This window comes from Anomalospiza imberbis, chromosome Z, assembly GCF_031753505.1.
Source record: "Anomalospiza imberbis isolate Cuckoo-Finch-1a 21T00152 chromosome Z, ASM3175350v1, whole genome shotgun sequence".
NCBI lineage: Eukaryota > Metazoa > Chordata > Aves > Passeriformes > Viduidae > Anomalospiza > Anomalospiza imberbis.
In genome coordinates this window covers 73,391,511-73,411,890 of record NC_089721.1, presented here as the reverse complement: position 1 = coordinate 73,411,890, position 20,380 = coordinate 73,391,511, and the positions used below count along the sequence as shown (strand labels likewise).

Below are 20,380 nucleotides of genomic sequence, written 5' to 3'. Positions count from 1 at the left end.
CCCCCCATGCACGTGGAGTTGTTGCTGCAGGGACATGAAGAGGCAGTTTCAAAGCCCTGTGTCCAAATGCAGAATGCAGTGCACTGTCCTTACTCTGGATGATAAATTAGATAAAAAATGTTAGCACTGCTAACATTTGCAGGCCTTGCCTTGCCCAGCCCTTGTGTTTTTGTAAATTTCCCCCCAGGCCAAAGCTCTGATGAGCTTTCCCAGACTTACACCTGGCTCAAAAGTGCATTATTTCTCACGTGACTGCAAAGCATGGAAAATGTGCTGTGTTCAGCAGCTGCATTTGTGGCATTATTGCACTGATTAGTAACATTCATGGGTGTGGACTTCCTTTCCCTCCCCTCCATTTGAGGTAGAAATTATTAAATAAAGAACAATTAGGTCTTGATGTTTGTCCAGTTTCTTGGTATCAAGAAGTTAACTTTTACACAGGGGAAAAAACCCTTACCTTATAAACAGAAGTAGGAAAAATAAAACTCTAAAGCCTTTATTAGCATGTTTTGGCAACTGTTTGATTTATTATTACAGGGCAGATCAGAAATTGGGCTCTGGGCTGAGCCCAGCACAGGGCTTTGGGGCTCAGCCCAGCACAGGGTTTGGGTTCCCAGCCGTGCCCACAGCACCCCCGGGGCTCCTCCAGGGCTGCGGCCTCTGCTCAGCCCAGCCTGGATCCAGCCCTGACCCCAGGGCAGGCCACTGATGTCCACTGGGACTCAGCCTTTGACCACTGCCCTCTGGATGTGCACAACCAACTGATTACTGATTCCTGATTCCTGCACAGTCCATCCATCAAACCCATTCCCAGGGCAGTGCTGTTTTTTTTGTCTCTAGGCAAAAAAAACCCCAAAAAACCAAAAAAAAAACCCAAAAAAAACTTCAAAACCACCAAAACCAAACTAAAACAACAAAAGAACCACACACACAAGACCTCAAAACTAAAACCAAGGAAGAAAAACACCCCAAAAAAAAACCCAAAAAAGAAAAACATATTCATTTGAGAGAAAGGGAGCTAGGAAGAGGGGGGGAAAAAGCCTTTAATTAAAGGGAAACAGTTGTGTAGCTGTCAGAAATCCTTACTTAGAGCATTTATTGATTTGTGAAGCTGTTTTAATTATCTGAAAAGATAGCACATGAATTTGCATCTTGAAGTGGAGAAGTTAAGCCTTACCATAATGCATCCTGTGTATATTGCCAATAAAGTACATTTGTTATTCCTCATGGCTTTGAGAAAAAATCCCAGCTTGGTTTGTCTCTGGAAGGTAACAGTGGGATTGGTGCTTTGAGTTAATCTAGGTGGAAATAGCCCTGTGTGGCAAAGCAGTCAGGGTGTGAGAAATCACATGTGCCCCAGGTTTTGGACCCAGCCAGAGTCAGAGCACAGAGCTGACCTGGCACCAGAATCTGAATGCCAGTGCCCTTGGGCTGCCTAAGCAAAGAAATGCTTTCATAAATGCCATCATCAAATGCACTTGTAATTAACTTCAATTAAGTTATATTTTGGAATGCTTGTTTTGGAATCTGCTGTTCAGCACTCAAAGCTGTGATGTAATTTTTGAGCCATGGCAGAGGGGAAGGCATGCACTCTATCAATTAATCATCCTGTGGTATATAATTAGCACACTATCAGATGTTATTAATTGCAGAGTAACGCGTTTGGTTTTTAATGTACTGAGGAAAGGAGCCCCAGCGTGGAGTTTCACCAGCAGCTTTGGAGTGCTGCTGGTGGGTCAAGTAAAAAAATTGACTTAAGGAGGGTTAAGGAGTTGTGTTCCCTCAGCTCCTTTTTGTCTGATCATGGCAAAAGTTTTTGTGGCATCATAGAGAGCTGCAGCAGGAAATGGACTCCCACAAACACCAAGAAACCTCTTTCTTTTAACATAATCCCTTTTTTCTGATAGTTTTTTAAGGAAAGAGAGCTTGTCCTGAGTGTGGCCATGTTGAGAGCGGTACATTTGCAGCTGGCTGGTGAGAGAGGACTCAGCAGGATCTGAAATCCCTCTGCTGCAGCCTGGGCACAGGAAGGATTTCAAAAACGTGAAGGAATAAATGTGTGTTAGTAGGGGTGTGTTTTCAGATACTTCTGGCTCATCAGTGACCATGAGCAGAATCTAGAGCAGTACCCTTCATGTTGAGCTGGGTGAAAGGAGTTCTTGGGATTTTGCTGGGAACATTCTTTAAAGACAGATTATGCCAACAGCTTCTTGTATTTTAAAACAACCACATACAACTTAAAGTTTAATACAACTTCTTGCATTTTAGAAGACACTGTGAACAAAAATCTGTGTCTTGTGAACAAAAATCTTTTACCTGACAAAAAAAAACTCAGTTTCACTTAGTACTTTTATCTCTCTGCTCCCTCTAATATTGTAACCATTTAATTGGTTGGTAATAACCAACCAATTAAAGGTTGGATTTATCACTTTAAAGAGGATTTATCACTTAATTTCCTTAGATTTTGAGTTACAAAATATAATAAGTTGGAGTAAGTATCCATTGTCTGTAGAATTAAGTTACTATTTATTTCTTCAATTTTTGACTTCTTTGAAAAGCCCCAGGCAGAACAAAGACAGAAGTCTGCCACCTCTGTTTTCAGTTCACTTCTCCAGAGGTGATGTGCAGCCTTGTGATACTTAAAACTATATTTTGAGCTGAACCATTGCCAGCCCCCAAAGTGTAAACATGAGATGAATTGAATTTCAATTTAGAATTCTTTCTTGGTTTTTTTTTTCCTTAAAAGCATACCACTTGGCCCAAGCTGCCTTCACCTTCTTCCTCGAATTTTTTTTTTTGTTCCATTTCTAAAATAATTTAAGTGGCTTTTTGCAGTTGGCTCCTTAATGGTAAATCCTTAGAAAGAAAGAATACATAGTGCACAGCATCTGTTAAGTTACATGCTAAATTTACCCATGGGAAGAACTGCCTTGCTTTTTCTCTTGTAATAGCTTTTCACAGGGGAGGAAATCAAGGTAAATAACAATTTCTGGTGAAAACATCCCACTCTTGGATAACAGGAATGTGGAATAAGGCAAAAATATTTTATACAGGGGATATAATTGTTAACACTCTACTTGTATTTATTCTGTTAGAGATGAGACTGTGTTTAAGCATCTTTGTACATCTCACAGGAAAGCCTGAAATGATTTGTTGAAAAATTAACAAGTTCAATTCATCACATTTAATGGACTCTTAAATCTGTATCAGATTATCAAAGGAGACATTAATTACAAGTGTAATTGCCCAGCCAGATGTATCTGTCCAGCAGCCTCTGTTAAAACCATTGCAAAACATGCAAAGCTCTTTATCTGAGGGAGATGAGAAATTGCTCCTGCCAAATTCTGCTTCAGCAGAGAGATTTCCATGGTGTTTTGGGGCTGAGGCTGAGCAGATCTTCCTGCAGGGGCAGAGAGTTTTGTCCTGTGGTTTTACAGAGCTGGTTCCCAGGTTGGGACAGGGCTGTCCCCAGGTGCCAGGAGGGCTCCTGGACCCGTCCCACATTCCAGCTGCCCAGCTGTGAAGAGTGTGGGAGCTGCAGAGCTCCCGAAATAGGGACTCTCTGGGGATGAAACCACCCTCGCTTTGTGTCAAAGCCACACTTCTCATTGTGCAAGGCAGGTCATGACCAAACTCAGCAACTTCTTCCTCCTTTCAGAAGCCAGAGCTTGGCCATGGCACACAGCTCTCAGGGTTTGAAGCCTTATTTCAACAATTGCCTACCATTTGCAGGGCTTTTTTTTTTTTTTTTTTTTTTTTTAATTAGATGTATGAGAACCACATTTGTATTTGAGGTAGAATTATGAATAATAGCATGCACTTAATGCACAGTACCAAAACCCTGAAGCCTCTTCTGGTTTTTGAGTGCAGAATGAAAGCAGTATTAATTGCCAAGTTAACACATGTAACAATACAGGTTCCTGCTCTTTTATGTCTTCTCTTGCTTTCATTCAGATTACTTCCTAAGGAGTTTCTTTCTCACTTCAGACTTGGTTTTATTGTTATATTCATCACCCTACTCACATCTTAAAATTTTTGTTCCAAGTGCTGCCACGGTTTGACAGCATTGAAGGAGAATAACTCCAGTAATTGCAAAGAATAAAGGAGTGGGGCCAGAGCAGAACTTTGCATATTATATTTATATTTGAAAGTGTCTTTGTGAGGTGGGAATTGGGAGTCATTTTATTTTAATCAGAGGTGGAGACCTCAGATGGAGACATTTCTGGAAGAAAATCAGGGGTAATATATTTTTCCAGCCTCCTTCGGCTGTGAGGTCACTGGGGACAATGCACTGGAGCATCACACAGCTGGATCTTTTTTGGAAAAGTGTAAAAAGGCTTTGCAAGGTCCAGGCCATGTACAAAGGCAAATTTGGATTGGTTATTGAAATGTATTCAGAGCAGTGGGTTTGATTTTTAGGATGGCGTTGTTTAATACTTGGGGTTTTTTATGGTCTGTGGTGACGTCTGTAATTACAGATGCTGACGTCTGGAAGATCCTGCTGTGGCTTTAAAATTTTTATTTCTGTAGAGTAGAGGGTACTTGAATGTGCTAGTGTCCCAAATGCTGAACCTCCAAGACAAGGAGAAAAAAGGGAAGGATGAAGTAGTTACATAATCTATCATATCCTTTTGGATGGAGTTAGTTCAAGTGGTTCTGTCAGTGGCGTGAGAGGAGAATGAAATGTGAGCAGTGAGTTACACATGCCAAAAACCAAAAAAAAATGAGACTTTGTGCCACAGTTTCAGCTGAAGAATCTGGTTGGATATTTGGCTTGAGTGGTATGTTCTGCTGCAGATGGAGTTTGCCCATTGATAAGGGAATAAGAAGATATCTCTTACCTTGTAGGTGGGTGAAGTCCTCTACAAGAGCACAGGCTAAGGGAATTCTGGTGTGGAAAATCCCTTTTTTTTTTCCTCAGAGCACAGACCTTGGGTTCCTGAGGTGAGGAGCAAGCCGATCAGCTGTGGTGTGAGCACAGAGCAGGCTTCAGGCCCATCCCAGAGCCCCTCAGTGGGCTGTGTTAACAGTGCATTAGATGTTGTGTGCTCTCCTCTTTCCTGTGGCACAGAAGGGTCTGCAGGAGCAGTGGCTGCGCAGCCAGTCCCTGTGCTCTTGTTCTTATCTGTGTACTTGGTCTACAGCTGGTTTATAACACACCTGATGACTTACACAGTTTCTTAGAATGTTTTTTTTTCTCAAAATCTTGGGAAAATTTGGCTTGGATGAGTGCTCTGGAGCTCAGGTGTTCCACGTTTTTGTCCACTTTGGGAAGCACTCAAGGAAAGGAAGCCCCAGCTTCACTGCATCACCTGTTTCAGTGTTCAGTTGGTCTTGTGGGAGGGAATGCAGCTCATGGCTGCTTGGTTTTGTCCACGCACCTCTCAGCAGAATCTGCTCCAGGCTTTCCTGAATGCCCCCAGGGTGGTGGAAGGTGCCCTCTTAACTTTCCCCATGTCAGGTAAATTCAGTTTCGTTAGTCTGTCCTCATTTGACATATGCTGTAGCCCCCTAATAATGGAATGCAATCACCGTGCTGGTTTTCTCTTCCTCTGCAGCCTGAGTGAATGTGTTTTCCACTTTTTTTTTTTTTTTTTTTTAATGAAGGCTAGTACCCAGAGGAGCAGGTATCCAGAATTTTCAGATTCGGGTATAGATCAGGTACTTATTTTGAATATAGTTATTTATCAAAGATAATAATCTAGAATATCTGTGCAAAAAGATCTGGATAAAACTATCAAAATCCTGACGATACATTTTTGATTTTTTTCTCCTTTTTATTATAACTTTTTAGAATAAACAAAGAATTAAAGTACAATTGCAGGTCTTCTGCCTGAGTGCCATGTGCAATAACCTACCAGCATAGCTTGAAAACACAGTAACGTGTATACTTTCCTTCCATGTTTAAATTAAACTGAGGTATTATGGGCTAATTTTGATTTTACCTTTTCTGACTAAGTCGGTCTGTAATCTTACATGATGCCTGAGCATTTATCAACAGGATTCAGTGGGCTGTATTTTTATCTTTAGTTGTTTTGTTTGGTTTTTGTGGGATTTTTAGGGGTTGTTTTTGGAGGGGGGGGGTTGTTTTTGGTGTTTTTGAGGTTTTTGTCTCTTTTTGTGGCCTTTCAGCTCGTCCATCCCCAGAGCACAGCCTTCTGCTCCCTGGCCTCCCCCACCTGCAGGCCTGGGACTCTGCATGTCCTGTCCCCCTCCAGGACAGCTCTGTGCCAGTGTCTGTGTGCTTGTCACACGAGGTTCTGAGCCTCTCTCACAGGGAGCTGGAAGCCAGGCACTCCGTGTCTCTGCAGCCCAAAGCAAGGTGTGTAAGAGCCTCAGCAGCACCTGGGTCCCCTCCTGAGCATGACCCTAAATCCCCTGAACTGAAATCATTTCAGTGCAGTGATGGGTGGAAGATCCAGGTGTGACCTTGCTGCTTGCAGAGGCAGTGTGCTTTCTTACTGAGGTCTGTGTTGGATGTTCTGCGCTCCTTGTAAATTTCCACAGCAATTCTTGTGATTAAAGAACAGGAATTATGTTTCTGACAGTTCTTGGCAGGTAGAGTTGTGGCAGCAGTGTGGGAGGTTAGCTCAGAGTGATTTAAAGCAGAGACATGGATGGACCCTGTCTGTCACCATCTCAGTTATTTCTTACATAATCATTGGAAATGATGTTTCATAACCTGGTGGTGACTTCCATTCAACTTCCTATTGATGTTTTTAGTCTGTGCTTGTAGAGTATCTTTTCACCAATTACTTGGGCAAATCTGATTCCTCCTTCAGCAGTAATGCTGTGTCACAGACTCCCTGAATTACAGGGCTGGAAGGTTCCTCTGGAGCTGCCCCAGCCCAGCTCCCGCAGGCTCAGCCCGGCACAGAGATGCTGCAGAGCCCAAACCCTCTCTGTGCCTGCCCCGGAGCCCTCCAGCAGATCTGTGTCTTTCTAACCATTGTGGATTTTCTGTGGCTGATACATCCTGCAGCTTTCAGCTTTGTTTTGGGGCTCTCTTCAATCCTTTGAAGAAGTAATTAACTTGAATTTAGGATTCTTCCTTGAAGTATGTTGTGCTGTAGCTGTCTGCTTTTAATTTTGAATTAAACAGCCTCACCTAGGAAACACTTTTGTTTTTTGGACAAAGCACTCTATGTTTTGCATATTTATGTGTATGACCCATGTACCTTCCAGAATTGTGAGGGCCAGTGCAGTTTCAAATATGTTGAAATTAAAATGCTGGGAGATTTTTGTGCTCACACACAGCATAGGGGAAGGGGGGATAATTGAAATAGTTGGGAAATGTCATTAAGCATTGAGCTTGGATTTGTTCAATCTGAATTTAGACTGTTATTTCTGCTGCTGGAGAAGATATGTCTTTGAATAAGAAGTTTTCTACTGACTGTTTCCTCCATCAGCCTGATGCTAGAGAGGGGTTGTGATGGTGAGTGCTGATGGCAGTAGGCAGAGATTTGACAGAAGCACAATGGTTACGACTTCACTGACAGATCTGGTAGGTGGGGAGCCTTTGCAAAAATATTACAGGAGAGACAGAGAAAAGTGCTTTGTGCTCAGAAGTTTTTGCTGCTGAAAATGAGAACGTTTCGTGTTCCTGTCAGTCGGGACAAGTGTGATCAGACAGCACATGTCCTTGTGGGACAAAGAGCTGTGCAGTCACTTGGGGAGGCTGTGTGATATACACTGAGGGTGCTGGGGGGTTCTCAAGAGGTAGTGGAAATGCTGCTGTTTAGAACAAGGTGATAGCCCACGCTTTTGTGTTAGAGTCTCAAAACTAATTTTTTGAAGGCTATTCTGTCATCTTTTCCTTTCCTCTACCTGTCCAGAACTCCTTGGTTTCTTTTAGTCGTGCTCTTCTTATTATTTAATTTATTGGTAATATTTTTTAAGCACTTCAAAGTTTGTTTGTTGTTTTTTTTTTTCCTAAGTGGTGCAAAGTAAAGTGGTAATAATCTTGAGTTATATAATGTGTAATACAGAACTCAACTTTTCTATCTGCCAACCTATTGTCTGGTTGTGGACTTGCTTTTAGAAGGCCCCTTTTGGTAAAAAACCTTCTGAAAGGCTTTGTAATTCAAAAAGAAGCTAAAATAGTATTAAGTGGTGTCCTGAATGAATGTGCTTGAGCTTGCTCAAAAAATCACCAGCAAGGGTATGAGCAAAATCAGATTTAATGTTAAATTACAAAGCACAGCAGCAGTGGTAGTGTGAAGAATAGAGAATCAGAGAGGGGTGCTGTGGCAGTCAGGAAGCGCAGTGATGTAAACACACAGAGCTGCAGCTGCACAGCAGTTGAGACCAGACACAATAGTAAGAGATAGTGTTGAATTAAATGAGTAATTATTCCCTTTTTATTGTTTCCTTGTCCAGCTGTACGTTGTTGTATGAAGTTTAAGGCCCACACTGAAAGAAAATTCAGAAAATGACCCTACCTGATGGGAAAGAACACAGATAATTAAGATTTTATTTACGACTTGGGAAAAACACAGGGATATGAAATGCTCCATAATGCTTGAGAAACAGCTGTTTATCCATCGTGGGGTGTAACAGAAGTAGTGTTATTTCATCACTGTCTGTGTAGTATGGCAGATACTGGGCAGGGTTTTCCTGTGCTTTGTTTTGTCTTCTTGTTGCCTTGGTTTGTTTGCTTGTTTGCGGTTGGTTTTTGTTGCTGTTTGATTTCTTTTTTCTGTTGTTGGTTTGGTTTTGGTTGTTTTTTTTTTGGGGGGGTTTTTTGTGTTTTTTGTGTGTTTTTTTTTTTTTTGTTTTGTTTTGTTTTGTTTTGTTTTGTTTTGTTTTTTTTAATGTGCTTGAAGCTCTGCAAGGAGAGAGACTTTTGCTGGCTGTCATAATCCTGACTGGAGGAACTGCTGGTTTTGGGGACACCCTTGTGCACCCTTACCAGACTGAATGTGGCACATCTCTGTCACGGTGCAGGGGGAGGGAGCAGTAGGACAAGCACAGGGCACATTGGTCCAGGCTTCTGGTGAGACCAGACCAGTGTGAGCTGCATCCTCCCAGCATCTTTTTCTGTACACCTCCTGCAAAACACTTCTTAACTACAGGCAGAAGTTCAGCTTACCTCCCAAAATGTCTTTCCAGTGGCAGCCTCCCCACGTCTTGGATAAAAGCAATCTGAGCTAAGAACAAAGAACCACCAGTATCATATTAGATAGACCATAATGAACAGACAGCTGAACATACTAGAAAATAAACAATGACCTTAGTCGAGTATTCCAGTATTTATTTGAAATATACAAATATATATCTGTATATATAAAGGGAAGTCAATATTGCTGGACGTGTGGGCAAGGTACTGTGGTGGCTCTGAAGAGCTGTGGGATCTGATAGCTGCACAGAGCACGGCAGTTCCTGTAAGCAGTGCTGGTCACTGGGTAGGAGCTGCCCTGTGCTGGCACTGAGATGGGACATGCTTTGATGATCTACTTGATAAACTGAGCCTTGCACCCTGGTAGAAAGAGATTTTAAAGATAGGCGCGAACATATTGATTGTCATCAGTCATGTTAAAGCTAGTAAACTCTACACTCTTGGGGTGTTGAATGGAAAGAACTTCTACATCAGGGATTAGGGCTTCATTTGTCCCTCCATGTGTTTGTTCACAGCCATACATGATGGAGAAAATGGGTACATTTCAGGGGTTTCTCTGCCACAGTGCGAGTTGGTGTCTCCAGCGCTCTTTGCGGCCGCCTCAGCCTCACGCCGTGTTTGCGTGGGCTGGAGTTGTCCTCTCTGGGACTGCCTTTGTGAGTGCTGCTGGAGCAGAGGGTGCTCCCAGGGCAGTGCTGAGCTCAGAACGCTCGCCTCGTCTCACAGGCAGCGCTGCTGCCAGCCCGAGTGCCGCTCTCCAGCCTGTTTGGTAGGGCTCTGTGAGAGCACTTCCCTGTGAATCATGCTCTGCACACCAGCTCTGAGGACGTGTGAAGCTGTGAAATAGCCTCCCTGAGATCAAGCAGGTACAGGATCTGCGTCTTCCCCGTCCACACAGCCAGCTCCTCTGCAATTGAGGGAAATTAAATTGATGTGCTGGGATTGTCTTATTTCAGTGTTGACTATTGCTCATCCTGGCTATTTATTCCTAGGTGCTAATAATAAATAATTTCCTAGCAGTCCTTGATCCCTTCTACTTTCCCAGACATGAGTGTCTCAATGTGTCTCATCCCATTTTTCAGATAGGCAGATGGAAGAAGCCTGAAGAAGATTCCTATTTGTGAGGGCAGAAGCTGCTGGAATACAGCTGTGCTTGTGTTTTGTCCTGTGCTACCTAATTCTGCCCTGACAGAGGGGATGCAGTCTCATGCAGAGCCTGCACAGCCCTTTGCTCTTCTCTATCCTTACTCCATTTCTTTGGCAGCTCCTGCCTCTGAGTTCCTAAAGCTAAAAGAATGTTTTCTTAGAACTCCTTGGTTCCAGGCTCCAGGCTTGTCAGTGTGGTTGGAGTTCTTTTCAGATGTAGTTCTTCCTGAGAAAATCAGAAAATGTGTTGAGAAATGTTGGTAGTTTGGATGGAAAAAGGCAAGCAAGGAGTTTTCCTCAAGTTTTTCTCTGTGTGTCTGTATGCATTTGTATGTGTACCATGCCTGTGAGTAGGCAGATACACATATATATGTGTATGTATATTAAAGTGTGTCAGAGTTGCTTCTGGGCTTTTCAGCAGCTTCTGGCATTGAGGAGGGGTTTGGGATGGGGCATTTTGGAAGCTGGAGGTGCTGTGGCGTGCTGTGCTGTATGTAACATGCTGATAACGCCATGTGGTGATTTCTGTTTGGTTTTCATGGGCAGCAGCCATGTGTGTCAGATATTCAGAGAAGGTGACTGTGCTGCTGGTTTTTTGCAACAGCAGTCTTCATCTCTGGCATCTGAAAGCTGCTCAGAGCAAATGTGGGGAAACACTTGACTCTGCCTGCAGAAAAAGCTGTGCTTCTAAAAATGTGTGTGCTCCATGCCAAAAGAACAACTGCTTGGAAATGTCCCTGAGGCTTTGCCAGAGAAGCTGCTGCAGCTCCGTGCCAAGGCTCACCCAAAAAGGGAGGATGGTTCTTCATTTCCACAGACACACTCAGAACTGAGCCCCCCTAATGCCTCAGGGTTTAACTTTTCTATTTTTCAGATTCTGTCCTGCTTTGGTGTGTGGGTCTGGGCTCCATATCAGGGGATGGTGAGCTCTCTGCACAGAGCAGGGAGACAAAACAATTCCTTCTCCAGCTGGGGACCAAGGACAAATGATCCAAACCTCAGGCCCAGGAGCACAAACAACGTGGGCTGGAGAGAGAAAAACAAGCAGGATGGGACTGCATGGGCTGGAGCTGGAATGGGACAATGAACTGCAATGTGCCAATGGAGCAGAGCTGATCACAGTGAGAGCCCCCGGGAGCGCTCGTGCATTTTGGGACCATTTGGGTTCATCTTGGGTGCAGCCCTGGCTGGGCTCTGGTGCTGCCCAAGGTGGATCCATGGAGGAGATCCTTTTGATAAATCCCTGCTTTATTCTCTAGCTCTGTCCAGCCTCTGCTCTAGGTCAGCCTTGTTAAGGCATCACCCTGGGCTAGGAGAGGCTGGATAATCAAGGTAACCCAGTGGTGACAAGCGAAGGAAACCCAGTTTCTGCCAGGTGTGGTGATAAGGGAAGGTGACACAGTGTGCTTGGATATCTGAAAGGACTGATGCATTCAGGTTGCCTTGCCCTGCTGGGCAGTGCTGGCATTTTTTCCCTGCAGTGACAGACTGGTCATCCCAGCAGAATAAACTATGAGGAATGCAGAGAAAAGAGCAGTTTGAATAAATTTGTCATATTAAGAGCACTTATAATAAATTTATCAATAAATTTTAAGTTTTAATAAACAAATCATTTATGCTTTACAAATCTGCACTTCTGCTTAGCATCAGAAGTAAAAATTTTAGGAGCAGACACCTTCCCAAATTCTGCATCATTGGTGTCCTTGTGTTGTGATACAGGGCTGTGCAGGGAAATTTTGGTCTGTGCACCTCTGCATTTGAATGTACTAAAGGAGAATTGGCATGGCAGGATAAGGGTAAAATTGTGCAGTTACTTGCTTTCCTTAGGAGGAATTGCTGAGCTTTAAAGAAACTCTGTTTGGACGTGTCTGTTTTGCAGTAAGCCTTTATTACTTTATGCCTGTTTAATTGTGAATTGTAGAGGAGCAATGAAGTTCCTGCTTTACTCAGCCAAGTGCAGTTAGCTCTCGTGCTGAAAGCAAGCTCATTCTTACTAAAAGGTCTTACTATTTTTTAGATATCTTGAGTCAGTTTCTGTAAATTAGTTTTATTTATGTTGTTCTCTTTTAGCTTCTAGCGTTTTCATAAATGTTTTTCTTAAGAGACCTTTCTGTCAAACGGAGAGCTCTCTTTTAAATATTTTTCCTACAGCACTTGTTAAGCCATGAATTTTAAGTTGATGCATTGAATTGTCAGATAAATAGAGGAATTAAACCCAGCAGTGTTGATCCTTTGTCACTTTGCCAGCAGGGTGACAGATAAATCAGTCCCTCCAGTAACAGGAGCACAGACAGTGTAGGTTAGGAGGCACATGTTACATTATACATTACATTATTTATTACAGTATTGCATTATTCCATTATTTATTGCATTATTGCAGTGTGGTGTGCCTCTGTGTGTTGCAGGATCCCATCCTTTATTCAGCTGTCTGTGGGCACACTGATGTCAGACCCTTGGCTGTGGGTGGTGGTCATGTCCTTGGGCAGGTTTTGTAATTTGTCTCGAGAGCAGAGGCAGGTCTGCTCCAAGTGCCAGGGCTGGGAGGAGCAGGGTGCTCTGCTGGGGGGCACGGGGGGCTCATCCCTCCCTGGCCACTCAGTGTCCAGCCCAGGGGGTGCAGAAGGACGGGGCAGGGGGGCCGAGGGAGCTTTGAGGGGTTGAGTTGATCTCTGAGGGGCTCAGGGGCTGAGAGCATGGCTTGTTTTCAGGGAGCTGGGAAGAGATGAACTGCAGCTCATCTGGAGCTCCTGACAAGAGTGATGTTTACAGAGGCTGATGGTGAATTGACTTCTGATTTAAATAGGCATTGGTGGCTGGAGAGATAAAATAAGCATCGACTCATCACCCTGCCTATAATCAGGACAATGGCCTTTGGTGATCATCTTGCTGCACAAAGGACACACATGAAAACCTTCTGCAGCAAACTTTGTTTTCATGCATCTTGTTAAAAATTTAGGTTTTTTCACGTATTGAATCTATAACTTTCCATTTTTTTTAACTTTATCTAAAATATCAGGTGCATACTCTTCAGTCAGAATGTCATATATATAGTTGATGTTGCTGTATCTGCAATACAAATATTAAAATATTTTAAAATCTTTGCAGATCACTGAGTTAATAATTTTAAATTAGTGAATAATTTTGAATGTTTCACATTCGTTGAGCTGACAAATAAAAATACTGTCAGAAGTCACTGAACATATATTGATTGTGACTATCATATGCCAGAGTTTATGCTTAGGAGTTGGATACATTTGGTTATAAAAGGGAAGAAAATCACAAATGCATTAAAGAAAATTACACCAATTAATGATTAGAAAGCAAACAGGTGTGGCATGAACCATCCAGTGAAATGGAAAGGAAAGCCTTCCTTTTTGACTTCCATTCTACAAATTACCTCTTCAGACCTTGTTAAGCCTTGCTTTTCTGTAGTCATTGCTGTGAAAACTTAAAGAGGCAGAAATGAAAATTAAAATCTGTGTGTAAAAATACTTCTCTAAGTCCCTGCTCACACATGGTCAGCAGCAAGGCCCTTGTGCCTTTGAAGGCTGACTCAGAGGTGCTGTGCTGCTCTGCAGGTGTCATCCCTAACTCGTGAGACAGTGCTGAAGGGTGTTCCTGCACTGACGGGGTCTGCTTGCTTGGAATGACCCCAGCACTGTGAAAGTCCTTGTTCCCTAGCCCAGCTGCTGAAGGAGAGCTCTGGAATGCCTGAGGCCGGGTTCTCACGGCTGTTTGTTTCTCCTTGTCTATAACATTCTCTCTCTGACCTGCCGAGCTCTGCCTAGTGCAGGAGCCACGGCAGTCTGCCCCGAGCCTTGGGCGGCTCCCACATTATGTACTCAAAACTACCTGTGGGATGATTACAGGTTTGTGCCACTGCCCACCACCCATGTTAGACAGTGAATCTCTACCTTAAACCAACAGAAAAGTGTCACCATCACAGCAGGGCATGGAGGACAAGAAGAAAGGAAAGAAGGCCAGGACACGCCCAGATTGCTCCCTCTTGTATCCCTGAACCCCATTCTAAAAACCCCAAAATTCTGCTTTTCCACCCTGTGTCAATTCCCCTATCACACTGCTCAAACCCTTGTGGCTTGTAATTGCTCACACAGAGTTGGCAGCTTTTTCCACGGGCTAGAATCAAAGCCACAGGTGTTTCTGACTTGGTGCCAAGGTCTGGAGCCAGCCAGGGCAGCCAGAGGGATGTCCTGGGCTCCAACACTGCACCACTGCAGTGAAACACATGCTGATTTACCAAAAGGGCTGCTCGAGCACATGAGTGCTGGGGCTTGGAGCCAGGGTGTGGGAAAAGGATTTGTAGAGATTTTGAAGGACTGTGTTGTATGAACTTCTCTGACCATTCAGTGTCCATCCACAAACAGCTTCAGAAGCTGAGAGACTTGACAAATCAAATAAAACAAAAGATGGATCATGGTTAGACGACTTGTGTGAAGGATGGAGTTTTGCACCTTGGCTAAAGGAGCTTTGCAGAATAGGTTTATTATTGTTTGTTATTGTGGCATCAGTAGTGACAGTGCCTTGTGTACTTCACTGTGCACGGTGAATGATGAACAAGGCCACCGCGGAAGTTTTTTCTGTCCAAGAGAGAGGTGGAAATGTGGGAAATGGATTTATGGAAAATTCTCAGGGCCTGGCAGAAGGCCCCCACAGTGTGCATCCCCATGCAAACCTCGAGACAAGAAATGCTGACTTAGAAATGCCCAGGAACAGGACAGATACTGCTGAGAGAGAAATGGAGCCACAAACAAGTTTCCAAAGGTGGACTTACAGACAAGACTGGATTCTTTGGAGAGACAGAGCTATGAAAGGTGCACTGTAGTGGGACCCACGAGGGGTAATTTTAGATGATTGGCCTTAAGGCACATACAGCATGGTGTGGCTAGAGCTGATAGGCCAGGAAACACTTAGAGTGTTTTGTAATTAGGAAACAGCAACTTCTGATTGTGATGGCGTGGATTATAACGTCTGTATTGTCTCACCCTTCTCATGAGACTGAAAACGGAACAAAAGTTTTTGAAACGCCTCTCAGCTGCCCCATCCCTGGGTCAGAAAAAGGTATTGTCTGACACTAGGGGGAAAAGGCAAGGAACAAACCATCTGACTGGGGTTGGTGTTTTCCTTTGCTTGAAGGATGTTTGCTCATCCTGAGAAGGGTTGGGGAGAGGGGACTCCCAGAGAGTGTAAAGACTGAAAACTTAATTTGATCAGTCAGTTGAAGGCAGAAAAGGATCACTGAGCATGTGCTGAGACAAGTCTGGTTAGTTGCACATGTGTTGTGGAAATTAAATCTCATTTTTGAGAGCTGGGCCTCAGAGATGTATTGATCCTTTTAGGTGGGGGTATGTAGAATGTAAGGCAGAAAATCTGTCTGGTTTTTCCTGCAAAGTTGGAAAGCTCTGCTAAAAGGGTATTGATCAACTTCCATGCTGTAATACCTGCACAATCCCCCTCATTGGCACAATTCCAGTCTTCTCAAAGCACTTGGCTGATTCACATCCCATGGGGGTGTGAGAGTGTGTGGAAACCCGGAGGCCAAGTAGGTTTTGTGTGTGTCTTTTCAGTGGAGCTTTCTCCTGGCCCGTGGCTCAGTGCTCACTGTGTAGCTGTGTAATTCTGCTCAAGGCTGGCAGGGCCACCATGAGTTCTTTGTGTTTTTTTAACCAGCATATCTGTTCAGTGCTTATCAACGGCTCTGCAAATTGCAATGATAAGGCAGCATCTAATCTTAACTTCAGCCACCAGTCAGGGAAAAATGGGCAGTGTGGAAATGCTGTGTCTTGTAAAGTCTGGTGGTGCTGTTAAACTGGGAGGAACTGCTGATGTCACTGATACAATAACTGCTGGCAGGAGAGGGTTATCAGTTATAACATCCTTGGCTGCCTAGGCTGCAGCAAGACTAAAAGAAATCCAGCCCTTTAGTTCTACAGCATGGAACAAAATCTTCTAAAGGATAATTGAATATGGAGTGGGATAGGATAACAGCTTAAGTTTGTTCATCAGAAGTCTTTAAGAAGAGGTAAGGCAAGTACCTGCTATGGTTGGTGAAGACGTGTTGGTATCTACATTGCAGGGATGTTACACCACCTCTTGCAGTCTCTCTTTGGGCTGTGCTTGCTGCTGTTGGGTTTGCTTTATTTGCACTTTCACAGAGTTAGAAGAAACATGTAGAAAAATACAGCATGCTTGGAAATGTTTTCAACCTACTTTAATACCTCATTTCTTAATTCTTTACCCATTCAACTCCTAACAAAGCAACAACAAAAGAAAGTGCACCTTTGTAACCTCTTTCATGAAGGGAGTGTAGAAACCTGAAAGTCAAATATTTTTTTTTTCTTTGCAGGTTTCAGGATGACAGAATTAGGGTAGAAAGGATGGAAAACCTCAATTTTGAGTACAGCCATGCTTTCCAGAGGGTTACCGACTTCTATGCAAAAGAGGTGCCAGGTACTGCAGGTACGTTTGTTCAGATTTTTATGCAAAAGAAGTGCAGGTCTTTCATTCCAAATAAATTTGAAGCATGCATCCTATTAGCCTTTACATTCATGCAGGCTTTTAGCCACCTTTGCTTCATTTTCTGCACCGTGGGATCTCGTGTTGAGCTTGGAGGAAAAGGAACATTATTTAAATAGAAGTGAAACAGGGCTACCATTACTTTTTTTCATAGCTTGAAGGTGTGTGTTTAGACAGATTTAAATTTAAATGTACATAACAGCTGAGGGGGATTACTCAACGTCTGAAATGTTTTTCAAGAGATCACAGAATCCCAGGATATCTGGGGTGGGAAGGGATGTCTGGAGATGATCTGGTCTATCCCCCTGGGCAGTGGCACAGGAGCGTGTCCAGCTGGGGCTGGCATGGCTCCAGACAGGGACACTCCAGGCCCTCCCTGGGCAGCTGCTCCAGGCTCTGCCCCTCCACACACACAAGTTCTTCCTCCTGCTGGCCTGCACCTCGCTGCCCTTTCTTTTAGGGGCACTGCTCCTCAGCCTACCACTGGGCACCATCGAAGAGAGTCTGGCACCATCCTTTGACACCCCTTTGAGGTATTTATATGGATTGAGGAGATCCCCTCTCGGTCTTCTCTTCTTTAGACTAAACAGGCTCAGCTCCCAGTCTCTCCTCATAGGAGATGCTCCAGACTCGCAATCATCTTTATGGCCTCCACTGGACCCTCTACACCATCTCCCTGTCTTTCTTAAATCTGGAGCCCAGAACTGAACACAGCATTCCAGATGTGGCCTCACCTGGGCAGGGCAGAGGGGCAAGATCCCCTCCCTGACCTGTTGGCCATACTCTTCCTGATGCATTCCAGGATCTCACTAGCCCTCCTGGTCCCCAGGACACTGTCAGCTCATGGTCAACTTGCCATCCACCAGCACCCCGACGTCCTTCTCCACAGAGTTAGTCTCTTGTAGGTCACTCCCAATCTGTTCTGGTACTTGGGGTTACTCCTCCCCAGGTGCAGGACCTGCAGCTGCCCTTGGTGAGCCTCCTTATCTTCTCTCTGCCCAGCTGTCTCAAACACAATGTCCCCTTGGTGAACACAATGTCCCAGTCCCTGCTGCCCACTCCTGATGACCTCTCTTTCTGCATGCGTGGTGATGACTGCAGAGCCACCTGTCCTGTCACCTTCCCAGGGATGGAGGTGGCTCCTGGGAGTTTCCTGGGCCCTCCTTCTTGCCCTCTTTGAAGACAGGAGTAACATTCTTGTTAACTAAGTTCTGAAGTTCTTGCAGGTGTTACCTGAGAACAGCTTTAAAAACATCCCTGAAAAAAAAACTGAACTGTGTGGGTTTTTAAAAATACCAGTTTATGCTGTGGTATCGTGGAGTGCGTTTTCCTGTTGTTGCAGCTGGAGCAGGCACTGTAGTAGATCACTGTGCACAAAAATGAGCATGTCAGAATTCCATTCTTATTTTGTATATTTAGAAGTTTGTTATGCCAACAGTTAGTAATTTTTTATGAAGAAAAACCCATGGAGTCAAATGTTTTCTGTTTCATAATGTGTTTACACTGTTGTAATGTTCTGCATTATTTGGAACCGTAAGTGTTATTTTGGAGCCTTGCTTTATGTTGATTTACAGATGTCACAAAACAGTGTATATACATTACAGATTTCTGTTAGAATAACTTCAAAAGCAGATTATGCTTTTTCTACAATAGCTTAGTAGTACACAGTGAGTTAACCAGAAAATAAACATTTAACAAGAAATTTTTTTCTTTTTAGGTCCTCAAAACCTATCCGTAATACTAAGCTTGGATAAGCCTGTTATTTGCTCTCTGGCAGCAGTAATTACATATCTCAAAGAATTTAATTTGGAAAAGATGCTTTACAATCCAAGGTAAGTTGCCTTATATAAATTTACAATTCAAACCACCACTTCTTGCAAGTTTTAGCAGACAGTGTCCCTGATTGTAATGAAAAACTTGCTAGTGATAAACACAGTCTTTGTAAAAATTACACCTTACATTTGACTTCCTAATCAGAAGTGAAAGAATCAAGTGGTTTCTTTGAGGGGTGTTTCAGGAAAACCTTTATGAAGTATGTTTGTGTATATACATTAGTGTCAGTGATGTGAATGAACATGTGCTGCTGCCAGGTGTTATTGAAAAGAAACAAGGTGCAAAAACTGGTGGATACTAGGGAAAAAATTAAAAGTTTGTTTATATCAGCTGTTGCATGTCAACCTCAGTTTTGTTGTGTAACCAAAATGTTGGGCTTTTCTGGGCAGCTTTAAAAAAAAATATTGCTGTTGCAACTTAGCTTTGCAGATGTGGTTGCAGTTTGCCAGCAGTGTGTAAATGACGTTTTCTTTCTGTAGCTCTGGAGGCAGGTATAAACTCCGTGTTGTAACAATCAGGCAGTACTCAGCAGGTCTGTTACAGCTGCTGAATCTAGTTACCAGTTTTAAAGAAAACTGTTGAACACATCCTGGCTTTTTGGCAAATCCCTTGGCTGGACTCAGGGGTAAGTAGGAGTGGGGAGAAGGATCATGACAAAAGCTGTTGCTAGAGCACCACCACTTGTGCAAAGTTACTACAAAACCACGCAGACATGGATGTAACCTTGACACCTCCTCAGCAGTCCCTGTGCTTGGGTTTATTAGATATGCTGAGATGAGTACTCAAGATTTGTGACAGGCTTATGCAGGTGGAATCAAATGAAAATGGAAAGATGTCACTGCTAAAGCTTCTCTTATCCTGTCTTCCATGAGTATAAAACATTGCTGTCCTACCTGGCTTAGCTTTGAAAATATCATCGAGGCTTATTAAATAAAACAGCTTTATCTCTCGTGGATCCTCTGCAAAATATCCTCCCAGCTGTCTCAGTATTCCTCTGTCCCATAAGTGTGCAGGATTTAATAAAGTCACTCTGGCTGCAGACTGGAAACTTAAGAAATATTTCATGTCTTTTGTAGATCAGTCACATGTTGTGTGGGATTCTGAGATTTTGAAGCCCAGTTTTGAAGGTCTCCCTGCATTACCAGTTTAGATTACCAGCTGCATTTAAAACTGCAGGTGCCAGCTTGACACACTGCTTAAACACTTCCCCAGGTGTCCACCAAAATATTTGGAAATTATACATGTGTTCTGAATTTTGGGATGGATTTCTTTCCTTAAGTTGCCCTTCTCTCCAAGTTGTATTTGAATGTTAACAAAAAGTTTGATGTGCTTATGGAGCTGATGGGGAAAGAGTTCCTGTGGCATCTTCCCTCCTGATCCATCCAGGGATGTGCTGATCTGTGGTGCTCCTGCACTGTGGTGTGCCTGCTTATCTTCTTTGACTGCCTTGTTTATTTTTAAAATAATTGTTTTTTTAATATGCTGGCATAGGTGGAGAAATCTTGTAGAACTTCTGAGGAAGAAAATGAATTCTGAGGAAATGCTATTTCTTGGTCAGCTCATGGGTCACTGCTGTCACAGTGCCCTGTGTGCAATCACACAGGAGGTGAATGTTCTTTCAGCTGGAGAAAATGTGAAATCCATCTTTTATGTAGAAGTAATTCTGTAGCAGAGGACAAATATAATTACGTGGAGGCTTATGTAGCAGCAGTCAGTCACATTTGTAACAGCTGCATCCTAAAATCAAGT

At 43.4% G+C, this 20,380-nt stretch overlaps 1 protein-coding gene across 2 annotated transcripts in view; it reads left to right on the top strand.

The window, feature by feature from the left end:
* MSH3 (mutS homolog 3) overlaps window positions 1–20,380 on the top strand; it is a 91,870-nt gene that overhangs the window by 14,672 nt on the left and 56,818 nt on the right. For both annotated transcript variants that reach the window (XM_068176658.1, XM_068176657.1), the window contains exons 9-10: window positions 16,629–16,741; window positions 18,516–18,630. In XM_068176658.1, the coding sequence (XP_068032759.1) occupies window positions 16,629–16,741; window positions 18,516–18,630 (228 nt within the window). The remainder of the gene's footprint in view (window positions 1–16,628; window positions 16,742–18,515; window positions 18,631–20,380) is intronic.